We start from the raw sequence: 16,374 nt of genomic DNA, 5'->3' as shown, positions 1-16,374 counted from the left end.
CCCAAGCGGGCTGATGACGCCAGCACCCTCGCAAAGGATCTGCTGGGCGTTACCCTCGTACCTGAGATGACGGTGTGCTCCGCCCCCGACGCGATGTCACCACCGTCCATCGACCAAGAGGTACCGTCCGTTTTCCATCCCGTACCTTTTCAGTTCAGCTCCAATCCACCTAGCGACCCTGCTACAGTGAGCGCCTTCGTAAAGGCGTATCCAAACCTTCCGGGGTACCACATGTGGTCGCCCTGGGACCGACTGACAGCTGTCTCAACCTTCAGACCGGTGGGTTCCGAGGAAGAGGACGACCCCGACTCCGGTTGGGATTTCTCTAGCCTCAATGACCCTGGTGCCATGCGGGACTTCATGTCCGCATGTGACCACGGCCTCTCTGGTTGTTCTGACGATGGCCATGACCTTGACGACGAAGGTTACGGCCCAAGTCGTGAATGTTTCCACGTCGATCAGGGAGATCACAACGAAGGCAACCACCTCGGTATGCTGGAGGTTGACGATCCCCCTAGGCCCGCATCTCGCGTTGACATCCTGCGGGAGCTAGCTGTGGTCCCAGTCCCTGCGGGGGGTCAGGACATACAGCTCGAGCAAATTCGCGAGATGCAGGCCCAGGTCGACAGGGAAGCAGGCCGGCTTGTGCAGCTCTGACAGAACATCGAGCAGGAGTGGGCAGGCCAAACACTCGCCGGAGAAGCCTGTCATCGGGCCCAAGACATCCGGCGCCGCATCGTCGACAATGCCAGGCCCGCCGTCAGCGGGTCCGGCCAGGACCTAGCTGCAGCGGCGATGCTACTTCGAGCCATGCCGGAGCCATCCACCACCGAGGGATGGCGTATCCAGGGCGAACTCAAGGATCTCCTGGAAGGCGCCGGGGTTCGACGAGCCGAGAGATCCACCTCCCGAAGGCGAGCTGGCCCCTCGGAGCATCACGCGGTGTCCTCCCGACGCATGCGGGAAGCCTCGGTCCATCCCGAGCGCACGCGGGACGAGGTGCCTGCCGTCCGGGATCGCCTCGGCAACGAGCACCACCATCTCGACCATCGAGCCCGCCTCAACGAGAAGGTGCACCGAGGCTACCATCCCAGGCGTGGGGGACGTTGCAACAGTGAGGAGGATCACAGTCCTTCGCCCAAACCACCCGGTCCGCGAGTCTTCAGCCGGGCCATACGACGAGCGTCGTTCCCTGCCCGTTTCCGAGCCCCGACTACCATCACCAAGTACTCGAGGGAGACGAGGCCGGAGCTATGGCTCGCAGACTATCGACTGGCATGCCAGTTGGGAGGGGCGGATGATGACAACCTCATCATACATAATCTACCCCTTTTCCTCTCCGACGCGCGCCCGAGCCTGGCTGGAGCATCTGCCTCCTGCGCAGATCTCCGACTGGGACGATCTGGTCAAGGCTTTCGCGGGGAACTTCCAAGGCATGTACGTGCGCCCTGGGAACTCGTGGGATCTCTGAAGCTGCCGCCAGCAGCCAGGGAGTCCCTCCGAGAGTACATCCGGCGGTTTTCGAAGCAGCGCATCGAGCTGCCCAACTTTACCGACTCGGATGTCATCGGGGCTTTCCTCGCCGGCACCACTTGCTGAGACCTGGTGAGCAAACTGGGGCGCAAGACTCCCACCCGTGCGGGCGAACTGATGGACGTCGCCACCAAGTTCGCCTCGGGTCAAGAGGCGGTCGAAGCCATCTTCCAAAAAGACAAGCAACCTCAAGCTCAAGACGCCCCCCGAGGCGTCCGCCCCGCGGGGCACAAAGAAGAAGGCCAAGAACAAGTCGCAAGCGAAACGTGACGCCGCCGACGCGAATCTCATCGCTGCAGCCGAGCACAGGAACCTTCGGAAACCCCCTGGAGGGACCAGCGCGTTCGACAAGATGCTCAAGGAGCTGTTCCCCTATCACCAGGGGCCCGTCAAGCACACCCTCGAAGAATGTGTCATGCTCTGGCGCTACTTCCATAAGACCGGGCACCCGACGGAAGATGGCAAGGGCCATGACAATGACAAGAAGGAGGGCGGCAAGGAAGATGAGTTCCTGGAGGTCCACAACTGCTTCATGATCTACGGCGGGCAGGCGACGAACGCCTCAGCTCGACACCGCAAGTAGGAGCGCCGGGAGGTCTGCTTGGTGAAGGTGGCAGCGCCAGTCTACCTAGACTGGTCCGACAAGCCTATCACCTTCGACCGAGGCGACCACCCCGACTTCGTGCCAAGCCTAGGAAGGTACCCGCTCATCGTTGATCCGATCATCGGCAATGTTAGGCTCTCCAAAGTCCTCATGGACGGAGGCAGCAGCCTTAACATCATCTACGCCGAGACCCTGGAACTCTTGGGGGTTGATAGGTCCGAGGTCCGGGCCGGTGCGGCACCCTTCCACGGGATCACGCCCAGGAAGCGAATCCTGCCCCTCGGACGGATCGACTTACCCGTCTGCTTCGGGACACCCTCCAACTTCTGAAAGGAAGCTCTCACCTTCGAGGTCGTCGGGTTTCGAGGAACCTACCATGCGGTGTTGGGAAGGCCGTGCTACGCCAAGTTCATGGCCGTCCCCAACTACACCTACCTCAAGCTCAAGATGTCGGGCCCGAGCGGGATCATCACCGTCGGATCCACATACCGCCATGCGTATGAATGCGACGTGGAGTGCGTGGAGTACGCCGAGGCCCTCACCGAGTCCGAGGCCCTCATCGCCGACCTAGAACGTCTCTCCAAGGAGGCGCCCGACACAAAGCGGCACGCCGGCAACTTCAAACCAGTTGAGGCGGTCAAGTCCGTCACTCTCGACCCCAGCAACGACGCCAGCAGGAAAGTCCGGATCGGCTTCGAGCTCGACCCCAAATAGGAAGTAGTGCTCGTCGATTTTCTCCGTGCAAACGCCGAAGTCTTTGCGTGGAGTCCCTCGGTCATGCCCGGCATACCGAGGGATGTCGCCGAGCACTCACTGGATATCAGAGCTGGAGCCCGACCCGTGAAGCAAACCCAGCACCGTTTTAACGAAGAAAAGCGCAGGGCCATAGGCGAGGAGATCCACAAGCTACTCGCGGCAGGGTTTATCAAAGAGGTATTCCATCCCAAATGGTTAGCTAACCCTGTTCTTGTAAGGAAGAAGGATGGGAAATGGAGGATGTGTGTAGACTACACTGGCCTAAACAAAGCATGTCCGAAAGTTCCCTACCCTCTACCTCGCATCAATCAAATCATGGACTCCACTGCTGGGTGCGAAACCCTGTCATTCCTCGATGCCTACTCAGGCTATCACCAAATTAAGATGAAAGAGTCTGACCAGCTCACGACTTCTTTTATCACACCTTTTGGCATGTACTGTTACACTACAATGCCATTTGGTTTGAGGAATGCAGGCGCCACCTACCAGAGGTGCATGAACCATGTGTTCAGAGAACACATCAGTAGAACGGTCGAGGCTCACGTCGATGACATCGTTGTCAAGACGAAGAAAGCCTCCGACCTCCTCTCTGACCTTGAAACGACATTCAAGTGTCTGAGAGTGAAAGGCTTAAAACTCAATCCCGAGAAGTGTGTCTTCGGAGTCCCTCGAGGCATGCTCCTTGGATTCATCGTCTTCGAGCGGGGCATCGAGGCCAATCCGGAGAAAATCGCGGTCATCACCAACATGGGACCGATCAAGGATTTGAAAGGAGTACAGAGGGTCATGGGATGCCTTGCGGCTCTGAGCCGCTTCATCTCACGCCTTGGCGAGAAAGGCTTGCCTCTGTACCACCTCCTAAGGAAGGCCGAGCGCTTCGCTTGGACCCCCGAGGCCGAGGAAGCCCTCGGAAACCTTAATGCGCTCCTTACAAACACACCCATCCTGGTGCCCCCCGCTACGGGAGAAGCCCTCTTGATCTACGTAGCCGCAACCACTCAGGTGGTCAGTGCCGCGATCGTGGTCGAGAGACGAGAAGAAGGGCATGCACTGCTCGTCCAGAGGCCAGTCTACTTCATCAGCGAAGTGCTTTCCGAGACCAAAGTCCGCTACCCACAAATCCAGAAGCTGCTCTACGCAGTGATTGTGACACGACGAAAGTTGCGACACTACTTCGAGTCTCATTTGGTGACTGTGGTGTCATCCTTCCCCCTGGGGAGATCATCCAGTGCCGTGAGGCCTCGGGTAGGATAGCAAAGTGGGCGGTGGAACTCATGGGCAAGACACTATCATTCGCTCCTTGGAAGGCCATAAATCCCAGGTCTTGGCAGACTACCTGGCTGAGTGGACTGACACCCAGTTGCCAACAACTCCAATCCAACCCGAGCTTTGGACCATGTATTTTGATGGGTCACTCATGAAAACGGGGGCAGGCGCTGGCTTGCTCTTCGTTTCACCCCTTGGAAAGCATCTCCGCTACGTCATACGCCTCCATTTTCCGGCATCAAACAACGTGGCCGAGTACGAGGCTCTGGTTAACGGGCTGTGCATCGCCATCGAGCCAGGGGTCTGGTGCCTCGATGCTCGTGGTGACTCACAACTAGTCATTGACCAAGTCATGAAGAACTCCCATTGCCGCGACCGGAGGATGGAAGCCTACTGCGACAAAGTCCGGCGCCTGGAAGACAAGTTCTATGGGCTGGAGCTCAACCACATCGCCCGACGGTACAACGAGACTGCGGATGAGCTGGCGAAGATAGCCTCGGGGCGGACGACGGTTCCCCCGGACGTCTTCTCTAGAGACCTACATCAACCATCCATCAAGATCGACAACACGCCCGAGCCCGAGGAAGCCTCGGCCCAGCCCGAGGTACCCTCGCCCGAGCTCGAGGAGGCCTCGGCCGAGCCCGAGGTACCCTCGGCCATCAAGGAGGAGGCCTTGCCTGTTGAGGGGGAACAGAATGGGGTCACACCAGATCCGAGCTGGCAGACCCCGTACCTAGAATATCTCCTCCGAGGAGAGCTTCCCCTCGACAAGACCAAAGCTCGGCGGCTGGCTTGGCGCGCCAAGTCATTCGTCTTGCTGGGTGATGAAAAAGAGCTCTATCACCGCAGCCCCTCAGGCATCCTCCAACGATGCATATCTATCGCCCAAGGACAAGAGCTATTGCAAGAAAAACACTCGGGGGCTTGCGGCCACCATGCAGTGCCTCGAGCCCTCGTGGGGAATGCCTTCCGACAAGGTTTCTATTGGCCAACCGCGGTGGCCGACGCCACTAGGATTGTTCGCTCCTGCCAGGGGTGTCAATTCTACGCGAAGCAGACACGCCTGCCCACTCAGGCCCTGCAGACGATACCCATCACCTGGCCGTTTGCTGTGTGGGGTCTAGACCTCGTCGGTCCCTTGCAGAAGGCACCCAGGGGCTTCTCGCACCTGCTGGTCGCCATCGACAAATTCTCCAAGTAGATCGAGGTCCGACCCTTGACCAGCATCAGGTCCGAGCAGGCGGTGGCGTTTTTCACCAACATCATCCATCGATTCGGGGTCCCAAACTCCATCATCACCGACAATGGCACACAGTTCACCGGAAAAAAGTTCCTGGACTTCTGCGACGACCACCACATCCGTGTGGACTGGGCCGCTGTAGCTCACCCCATGACGAATGGGTAGGTGGAGCGTGCCAACGGTATGATTTTGCAGGGACTCAAACCGAGGATCTATAACGACCTCAACAAGTTCAGCAAGCGGTGGATGAAAGAGCTACCCTCGGTAGTCTAGAGTCTGAGGACGACGTCGAGCCGCGCCACGGGTTTCTCGCCGTTTTTTCTAGTCTATGGGGCCGAGGCCATCCTCCCCACGGACTTAGAATACGGTTCCCCGAGGACCAGGGCGTACGACGACCGAAGCAACTAGACCAGCCGAGAGGACTCGCTGGACCAGCTCGAAGAAGCTCGGGACGTCGCCTTACTACATTCGGCACGGTACCAGTAGTTGCTGCGACGCTACCACGCCCGAAGCGTTCGGCCCCGAGGCTTCCAAGTGGGAGACTTGGTGCTTCGTCTGCGATAGGACGCCCGAGGGCGCCACAAGCTCACTCCTCCCTGGGAAGGGCCCTTCATCATCGCTAAGATTGTGAAGCCCAGAACATACAAGCTGGTCAACGACCAAGGCGAGGTCTATAGCAACGCTTGGAACATCCAACAGCTACGTCGCTTCTACCCTTAAGATGTTTTAAGTCGTTCATGTACCTCGTTTACATACACAAAGTCTAACAGTCAAGGAAGGGTCGGCCTTGCTTCAGCAAAGCCCGACCCTCCCTCGGGGGCTAGAAGGAGGGAACCCCCTCTACGTCAAAATTTTCCTCGGAAAAATTTTCTACTAAAATAACCTTTCGTGCTTTCAACTTCTGTATCGATAGTGGGATCCTAAAAACGATGAGAGTACACGTAAGCGGCAAGACCGACCGAGCCGAGGGACTCCTACGCCTCCGGGATACGGATACCCCACTCGTCACCTTCCACGAAAAGTAACTCTCGCTCGGACAAGTGGTTCTGCTACCAACGAACAAGTCATGGCGCACGAAACAAGAGGAAAGAAAACACAACTTTATGATACAACGATGAAAGTATTTAGGCCTCGGCGGCCGCAACAAACACACGCATGCTACAAACAAATTACTCCAGCAGGATCAGGCATCAGCAGGGGAAGCAGCTGCGCCCTCGGTGCCATTTCCGCCTTCGGCAAAATCTGGCCCAGCCTCACACAACGACGCGGGCGGAAGGATCTCCACCTCGAAGGAGGAGGCCAGCACCGCGCTCGGGCCCTCAGCGGCCGCGTCAAGCCTCTGGACCTCGGCTAAGGCAGCCTCGTCTTCGTCGGGTAGACAGTACCCCTCGCTGACCCGCTCCAAGTCCACATCGTAGTGGGAAGCGAGCACGGCGAAGGCCCGCCTAACACCGTGATGCAGCGCCCCGCGGAGTCTGCTGCGCACATGGCCGCCCAAGGCCCGCAGATGACTCTGGGGGGAGCTACCCGAGGGGACATCGCCGAGGTCAAAGGCTCGGCAAAAGCCCGAGATAGCCTCGGACATAGCCTCACAGTCGGCCTCATTCTGCTCAGCCACCCGGGCGTGCGCCTTGGCGGACTCATTAAGAGCCCTCTCAAGTTCTGCAGATAACCGATCAAAATTCTTCAGACACGAGTTGGAGAACGAAGCGGAATTGAAGCCGCAAGGCCCCGGGCACGCTCCTGCGAGGCCACGACTTGGGCAGACTGGGCGGATCCGACGGCCACAGCCAGGTCCACCGCAAGGGCCCCGGCTCGAGTGGACACCTCGGCCAGCTGACCCTCAAGGGCCTCAACCCGGCCCTCGGCCTCGGCAGCCTAGCCCCGAGACTGGTCCCGCTCGTCGATGGCCTGACCAAGCTCCAGCTGCCGCTGCTGTGCCTCCGTCCGTGCCATCGCCGCCTCTGACCGCGCCACCGCTGCCTCCGCCTTCAGATCATTACAGAGCAGCCGAAGGTCCGCCAGCTCGGTGCACTGTTGGGCGAGGCGCTTGTTAGCCTTGGCAAGCGTAGCCCTCTGGGACCGCAGTGAACCCCAGACGCCACTCTCGCGGCGGATGAGCAGCGACTTGGCGGTGCTTACATCTGCTAGTTCCTGAGCAAGGAAGACAAGGTATTACAAAGAATGCCCTGGCCACCCAGGGCATGCGCCTGAAAACCTTACCTGGAGAACCCTGGGAACGTCCCTGTAAAGGATCTCCATGGTCGACCGAAGCGACCCATCGCCGCCTCGGCATACTCACGGAGCTCATCCCAAGACTGCTCCTCCCGCTCATCATTAAGGACGAGGAGGGGTTTCGAGGCGCCACGGCTCCAGAACCGGAACGCCTGCCCGCACCACTCATTGGGGTTGCCCTACGCGGGGATGAGGACACCGCCCCCCGAGACGGGCCGCGGTGTTACGTGCTCCTCCGCCAAGGCGTCGGGTTCCCCTGCAGTCAACACGTCAGGCACCATCGCCATCGACGCGCTGGGCTCCCCCTCGGCTAAGGTGGCAGGTTTCCGGTCACCGACCTCGGCAACAGCGTCCGCCCCCTCCTCAGGGCCAGGAACGGGGGGGTCGGGGACGACAGCGAGCGGCGACGCCCCAACCATCCCGACGTCGAGAGCGATGGACGGCTCCGCGGGCAAATCGGCAGCGACCGCGGCAGGGGTCGACGCCGACACCAACGACGCGTCAGGCGGGCTCAGGGCCATGGCCGTGTCAGCAGCCTCCCCCGGCACGACGACCGCCCTGACAGAGGGGTCGGTCTGGGAGGCTTGCCCCATGGCAGCTCGTGCCGCCTGGACCCCCCGCTCGAGAGCATCCTGTGCGGAGACCAGCCAACCGGCATGGCGCGCCGCGACAAAAGCCGGCACCGTCTTAAGGGCCTTCATGGGGGCCAGGTCGGTTGGGCCCTGCCTCCGCTTGCTGAAAGGAAGAAAGAAAGCAAGTTCAAGACACACGACGAAAGAAGCCAAAACAGAGGCATTCTCAGACACTTACCCGCTCCGGACCAAGGCCAATCGTGCCTGCTGGGAGGCCCCTCGGGCCTCGGTCCCCACGGGCGCTGCCAATGGTTGCCCCGCTACCGACTTCGGCGCTGCTCCCACCTCGGGCGCCCAAGGCGCCGAAGGAGCGGCCTGCCCAGGCGTCGCCGCAGCGGCCGGAGGATCAACCTCCTGCACAGCCAGCACGGGCGTTTGGTCTTGGGGGACAGAGGGGTCAGGTGCCCCCTCGGCCTGCCTCCGCTCCTCGGACTGGGACCCCGATGTCCTGGCCCCGGGCACTGATGGTACCAGCCCACTTGGAGGCTGGCACGTTAACCCCTGTCCCAGCCCCGGGTCCGGGCTTAGGCCAAGATGGGCCACCATGTCGTCATCCTCGTCATCGTCATCGTCATCAGCGTCGTCGGGTGTCTTCGGTGACGGCTCCCTCGGGAGCCCGTCCCTCTCTTGTCTCCGACGACGCTTCTCCAAGGCGTCCCGAGCTCGCATCCGCTCGCGAGCCCGAGCCTTCTCCGCGTCCTTCTTCCTCTTCTCCTCCTCCGCGGCGACCCTCCGCGCGGCTCGGTCCATCGCGTCCTCCGAGACCCGCGGCAGGGAGGGTTTATAAAAACTTAACCCCTGGAAGAGCAAAGATCCCAACAGTGGGAATTGAAGGCAACACGGCGCAGTACAGGAGAAGGATCAGATACTTACTAGGGAAACATACCCATGGTCGGGACGCATCGCAGGCTGGGTAAGGGCGCCGGCATCCAGCCTCCCTACCATGCCCGCTACCCGCTTGCGGAGGTCATCGTCGGGGAGGGAGGCCGAGGACATCTGCGAGCCCTCCAGATCGACCCCCGGGCTCATCTCCGAGAGCTGCAGCCGCCGCTCTGCTAAGGGGAGCACCCTCTGGCGATGGATAGCGGCAACCACCCCCGCAGCGGTAAGGCCCCCATCTCGTAACTTCTGCAAAGCCTGTAGAATAGGCTGGAGCTTCTCCTGTCTCTCGCGCGTGGCACCCCAGCGCCAGTTGCTGCCAGCGGCGGTCACCACTCGCTGAGAAAACAACGGAAGCCTCCCGTCGTCGTTCTGAAGATAAAACCATCGATGCTGCCACCCCTTGTTCGAAGACACAAGGATGGCAGGGATGTACTGCTGCGCGCGCCCCTGCCTCAGCTGGAGGGTGCAGCCACCGGCCCGCACCGCCATATGGACCTTCTTCGCATCCGTCGTCAAGGCGAAGAGCTCCGCGGAGAAGAGGTGGGTCCACAGATCCCAGTGAACTTCGATCCCCAGAAAACCCTCACAAACCGCCGCGAAGATGGCCGCTTGCGCAATGGAGTTGGGGTTGAGGTTGTGCAGCTCCACCCCGTAGTGGTGCAGGAGCGCTCGCATAAAGCGGCTCGCTAGCACTTCGAACCCCCGCTCATGGAAGGCGATGAAGCTAACCATGTACCCCGGCGGCGGGGAAGGGACGACCTCGCTCGGGGCCATCCACTCCGGCTGCGCCCCACCGGAGAGGGGACGGAGCAGACCATCGGTGACGAGGGCCTCCAAATCCTTCGTGACGACGGTGGAGGAGGGCCACAGGTCGCGCGGCGGGACAACGGTCACCCTGTCAGCCATCACCGAACAAAGGTGGTGGAGGCGGAGGGGATGAGGTGCGCGGTTTCCTTTTCCCTGGCTATTCTCTTAGGTTACGAAAACCAGAGCAAAAGGCAGGCGCAAATTGCAGTGGCGAACCACTGCCGGCCCCCTTCCGAGTATATAAAGGCCCGGGCGAGAACCGTTCAAAACTTCGCCTGAACTTGCCGCAAAATTCAAAACTCGAAGGTAAAGCGATCTTCCCGTTCCTCAAACGGCTCGCACGCGCAACGGGCGCCACGCGAATCGCCCGTCCCATCGCATTAACTCCCCGGCGGAGCAGGCGACACCTCTGGCGGGCGAGGTGGGCGTCGCTTCGCCTTTGCCATAATGACCGTGTCAAAAAAGGTGCGCCACCTTATTTAAATTCATATCCTTCCCCTCCTCCTCTCTCTCTCTCTCTCGCTACAGGGACCAGGAAATGGGATGTTGTGGAAAGGATCCTTCTCGGCGAAGGAAGCGGGCCCGGGCCCTCCTACTGATCAGGGGTTCGAAGGCTGGCCTCTCGGAAGGGTTTCGATAGCCGCCCTAGAGCACTCGGACTTCAAGCTCATTACTGATCAGAGGTTCGAAGGCTGGCCCCTCGAAAGGGTTCGACAGCCGCCCCAGAGCACTCGGGCTCCGTGCCCATTACTGATCAGGGGTTCGTAGGCTAGCCCCTCGGAAGGGTTCGACAGTCGCCCCAGACCACGCAGAGTGAGGGATGACTCTGGGTACGTCCGATACATGGCTGAGGCTCGGGCTACACTCCCGAGGTACCCTAGGACATTTCCGAGACCGGCGGGAACGATTTGTAACGGAATCCCACCGGAGGGAGGCATCGAGCCCTCGGACCCTGTCGAAGGGGTCTGGGTCCGGCGAATCACCCGCAGGTACTTTTGGAGTGCGCCTCTGGGCCACCAGCCGACCCCTAACGTACGGGGCACGGGCGTCCACTCGGATCACCCGTTAGCAGCTCACTGGAAACACCATGTTCGGCGCCCTCCGAGGGCAACATGGCGCTTTCACCCCTCCTCCTTGCGGAAAGGCGACACAAGGGCGTTTGATAAAAGTCGGGAAAGTCCTTGATCGTCCTCTCGCTCTGTGCAGAGGCTCGGGGGCTACTCTCGCACCCGGCTATGGCCAAAACTGTTGACAGCGTCAACAAACCAGCTTGATAACTTGGAACCTGACCATGCATCTGGGCTACGGCCAGGCCGCATGAGGGAATGATCAGACCGGCCGAGGCACCACGAAAAGCATTCATACCTCAGAGGAGTCAAACCACTCCTCCGAGGCCTCGGGGGATACACCCGGCGGGTGCGCTCGCGCGCACCCACCAGAACAAAGCAAAACCAAGAAAGGCCGGTCCCCTCATCGAAAATGTGGCAAAAGCCTCCAAGCGAGTACCAACACTCCCTTCGAGGCTCGGGGGCTACTGCCGGGTACCATAATTAGGGGTACCCCCAACACTCCTAATCACGGCTGGTAAACACCCTCAGACCAATTGATAGGCGCGATTCAAGTCAAGGCTTCGTCCACCCAAGGGACGCCACCTCACCCGAGCCCAGCCTCGGGCTGGTGCAGCAGTCCCAGACAAGTTCACGCCTCGCCCGAGGGCGTCTCATGCAACGGGCACCCCCTCGGCTCTCCCGAAGCCCGACTCGGGCAGGCTTCGTTGTGAAGCAACCTTGGCTAGACCGCCTCACCAACCGACCGCTTCGCAGACGCATTCAATGTAGGGGATGCCTGACGCCGTATCCTGACACACGCGCCTCAGTCGGCCAGGCCGAAGTGACCGCAGTCACTTCGCCCCTCTCTTTTACTGTCTGATATGAAAGGAAAACAGCGCCGCTCGCTCCGCTCCGACTGCCGTGCCAACCACCCAGGCAAAGACTGACAACAAGTCACGATCAACCACCGAGTTCGGCCTCGGGCGCAACAGGAAGCTCTGCCTCGCCCGACCTCAGGCTCCAGCCTCGGGAGGAGGTCTCCGCCTCGCCCGACCCCCGGACTCGGCCTCGACCTCAGGCTCCGGCCTCGAGAGGAGGTCTCCGCCTCGCTCGACCCCTGGACTCAGCCTCGACCTCGGTCTCGGGAGGAATCGCGTCCTCGCCCGACCCCAGCCTCGGCCTCAAGAGAAGTCTCCGCCTCGCCCAACCTTGGGCTTGGACCGACCACGCCAACAGGGGATACATCATTACCCTATCCCTAGCTAGCTCAGGCTACAAGGAACAAGACCGGCGTCCCATCTGGCTTACCCCGGCGACGAGTAATGATGGTGCCCCGCGTGCACCATGACGCCGATGGCTCTCAGCCCCTTACGGCAGCAAGGAGACGTCAGCAGGATCCTTGCCGCGCTGTCAGCTGTGCTCCTGCAGGACATAGGCGCTCCTCCGACGGCCACGCTATCACGTGTACAGGGCTCAAGCTCTTCCCCGACGGCCACGTTGGCATGTACACAAGGCTTAGGCACTCCTCTGCCGGACATGTTAGCGCATAGCTACGCCCCCCGTTGTACGTCTGGACCCTCTCCTTGCGTCTATAAAAGGGAGATCCAGGGCCATCCTGGAGGGGGGTTCGCGCGAGGGAAGGGGCGGACGAACGGGCTCCCACTCTCTGCCTCACTCTCCCTCACGCGACGCGCTTGTAACCCCTACTACGAGCGGCACCTTGGTGCAGGATAATACAAGGCTTGCCCCACATCTTGTGTTCCATCCCGCGCCAACCCATCTGGGTAGGGGCACGCAGCGATTTCACTCGTCGGTCCAGGGACCCCCCGGGTCCGAAACGCCGACAATATTTTTGGATGAAGGGAGTAGTATTTAAAAAATAGCCTTGCATGCAATTTCTTTTGTTTGATTAATGTTTTCAACTTAAATTCCTTTTTTTGCATGCGTGACATTTATTCTCTGCAATATTTTTTCTATGGATCTGACTTATGAGTCATTTTCATAAACTAACGCCGAGACTGAATCCATGTTTCTTATATGAAAACCCCGAACAAAACACTACTAGCAGGAGGCGCTCGCGTTGGCGTTGCTCATTGATGATGAGAAGAAGCTTGGCGACTGCCAGTTCGGCCTCTAGAAGCAGTCCTACGTGGCCGCATGCGCCGCTGTATACGACAAGCTCCGGCGCAGCCGCCGCTTGGACACGGTCCAGAGCGGCTGCACCGCGCTGTCCATCGTCAAGCGGTGGACCTCATGGTCGTCGCCAACGTCGGCGACTCTCCGGTTGTTCTGAGCACTGCATCCGACAACGACGTCATCACATCGTCCAACTCATCGCCCACCTAAAGCCCAACCTGTCACGTAAGCCGCTACTGACTGGCCATGAATTCTTGTGCGCTAGGACGACGGTCGTTGCTGACGTTGTGAGTGTTCTCGAACATGATGTATGTAGAAGGGTAGCGCATCCGGTGGTGCAACGGCTAGATGTACTACCTCGCCAACTAGCCCGGGGTGCACTTCGTCCGGCAGCCTAACCAAGATTAGTAATTAGTACTCGTCATGTCGCGCGCGTTCGACGACTACTATATCAAGGACTATGACATCATCTCGGTGCCGGAGGTGATGCAGAGAAGGACCGACAACAATGACCAGCTCATCATCCTCGCCACCGTCGGAGTATCTTTTGTGCCGGTCTGTCTTTATATCTCTTCGCAAACATACACACTTGTCTTTTTGTTTAAGCAAGCGCGTATGGTGGCGCGTGTTTGATGACTGATGATGATGTACCAGGGAACTTCTTTCGCCACCGTCGGAGTAGCTTTTGTGCCGACCTGCCTTTATATCTCTTCACAAACACACACACTTGTCTTTTTGTTTAAGCAAGCGCGTATGGTGGCGTGTGCTTGATGACTGACGATGTACGAGGGAACTTCTTTCGCCGCCGTCGGGGTAGCTTTTGTGTCGGCCTGCCTTTATATCTCTTCGCAAACACACACACACTTGTCTTTTTGTTTAAGCAAGCGCGTATGGTGGCGTGTGCTTGATGACTGACGATGTACGAGGGAATTTCTTTCGATAGGTGTGGAACATGTTGTTTAGTGATGAGACCACGACATATATCAAGTCTGCATGATACTGATGGTTGCAATGTAGTGGTGAAATGACTAGATTAAAATAACAAATTTTATGTATGGCCAGGATCACAAATGGATTATGAATCTTTTCTCATAACAGTATAACATATATTTTATATATAAGTTATCGTAGAATTATAGGTTCCCGTTGCGACGCACGGACACTCACCTAGTATATTGATATATGATGAATTAGAATTTAAAAATTGTTACATCAATAGAATAAATAATAAAGTGTATCTACATTCTTTTTAGAATTTTTATGGTTTTTGTTAGTTTGATTTTTTATAGTATTGGAATGAAATATAATTCTAATTTATTGTTTGGATGTCATTGAATTTGACTAATATCATCTAAACATGATGTTTATGTTGTTTTTATTTACTTCTAGATCAAGAACAAGAAGGCGAATAAGCATCGACAGAAGCAGCAGCAGCATGGATACATGACGAAAACAACGACAGCACAACACAAGAGAGGACCCGATCGGAGTACAGCCAGCCACTCGCTTCCGCTCCTAGCTAAACGGCCCGAGAAGCACCGCCGGTCCAGAGGACGGGAGCAGCATGTAGCAGCCAACAAGCTGGCGAAGCACACACGACCTCTACGCACCGTACTTGTAGGCCCCAATCCCAATGTCCTCCGAGATCATCTCCAGGTCCCGGGAGGCGACGGCCATGGACATGGCCCGGCGGTGGCGCCCCGCCTGCCTCGCCGCCTGCAGCTCGGGGGCGTCTGCGGCCGCGGGCTTCCGCTGCTCGACGCCGCCGCCCTCGGCCACGGCCGCCGGCACGTCCTCCAGCGCGAAGTTCTCCGGCAGCACGAACACGCTCTGCGACGCCCGCCTCTGGTGCCTGCCTGGCCTCTGCGACATCTCTGCGGTCTGGCTGCTGGCAGCTAGCACGCACTACTACACACCACACGGTTTGTGACTTGCGAGGAGCGCTTGAGCTAGCTGCTGCTCGTGCTGTGTTGTGAGAGCGGAGGAGGAAGAAACAATGGTTGCTATATATATAGCCTGCTGCCTGCCCACCGCATGAAAATGATGAAACGGTTTAGCATCTCGTAGCAGTACGAAACTAAGTACAGTAAACTTGTACGTTCACGCCGGCCTATGGCCTATGCGTATTCGGATCCGACAATCTGACAGCTTCTGCTTCCCAAGGGCGCTGACTTGTGGGGAAAAAAAAACGCATGTGCAGACGTGCGTCTGCATGGCTCTGCCTCGTTTCGTCATAGATGGATCGGCCGGCCGGGCTCGTCCTGACGTCCCATCCTCGTGGCCTGCAGGGGAAATCTAGGCTTCGCTGAATTGGCGCCCATCTGGCGCCTCATCACTCATCAGGATCTACATCAGCGTCTGATTCCTGCTGCCTACTGGGATCAACTTGCTCTGCGAGGTGCGAGCTACGATCAACTTGGCACGTGCTGTCTGCTGACTTTGCCTGGCGAGTGTAGTGCGTATATGAAAACCTACGCACACCTTCCATGAAGCTTCCTGCTAGGTGAACAATTGGTATTCCGTATTCGATCGTGAGCCGTATGTACAGGAATCTTAAGACCGGCCAGTCCGGCCTAGCCAATTTTATATATATCTGGGTTAGTGGTGCCACTGATGGTGTGATCCGTTCTGGCGTTGTGACTGAGGCCCACGTGCAAACCGAAAGAGAACGGAATCCGCCAACGAAATCAATCACAGAGTTAGTGGTCGGGTAAGAGAAGATGCGAGTACAGTGCGCCTATTGTTGCAAGTTTTCTGATAACACATCTGCGAATCAATAGTTTGTTTCAGTACTAGAAACCATCGTAGCTTGTGATTATTTCAATGTGTGCACAATAAAAGTATATATCAACGAAACATTATATTTCCTCTGGGTTGTTGCACTCTTATCACAGCGGAATCACTTTCGTTTTCTTTAATCCTATGTGCTGCAACCCTGATCGAGCTGGACGCTCATGCTCATGCTCATGCAACCAGAAAAAGAAATAATGAAGCAAGGCAGCGCGACTACCGACTATAGCTGTTAATAAAGAGAGGGAACCCGTGCATGTTAGTAGATTCCAAAATCCTGGCCATCGTGTGTGTCTAGCTAGCCTCACATGGGCTGCTCTGCTCACATGGCACGACGATCGACCGGGCCATCATAAGCCCACGCCTGTACAAATTATTGGTGTCCATCCGCTCGTGTGCATCGCCAAAATTTTGCTGTCAAAGTCTGGAAAACGAACTAATGAG

At 58.1% G+C, this 16,374-nt stretch overlaps 1 protein-coding gene across 1 annotated transcript; it reads right to left on the bottom strand.

The window, feature by feature from the left end:
- Window positions 1-14,490: 14,490 nt before the first annotated feature.
- LOC100277362 (uncharacterized) lies at window positions 14,491-15,120 on the bottom strand. Its single transcript, NM_001373995.1, has one exon. It carries the CDS (start codon window positions 15,010-15,012, stop codon window positions 14,743-14,745), a length of 270 nt encoding a protein of 89 aa, NP_001360924.1. The 5' UTR covers window positions 15,013-15,120; the 3' UTR covers window positions 14,491-14,742.
- Window positions 15,121-16,374: the final 1,254 nt, after the last annotated feature.

Source organism: Zea mays, chromosome 3, assembly GCF_902167145.1.
Source record: "Zea mays cultivar B73 chromosome 3, Zm-B73-REFERENCE-NAM-5.0, whole genome shotgun sequence".
Taxonomy (NCBI): domain Eukaryota; kingdom Viridiplantae; phylum Streptophyta; class Magnoliopsida; order Poales; family Poaceae; genus Zea; species Zea mays.
Note: the sequence above shows the minus strand (reverse complement) of the source record. Positions and strands in the feature narration are given on the sequence as shown.

What these genes read in the sequence shown, in the direction of transcription:
- LOC100277362 (NM_001373995.1), bottom strand. Translation starts at nt 15,012, where the DNA reads ATGTCGCAGAGGCCAGGCAGGCACCAGAGGCGGGCGTCGCAGAGCGTG.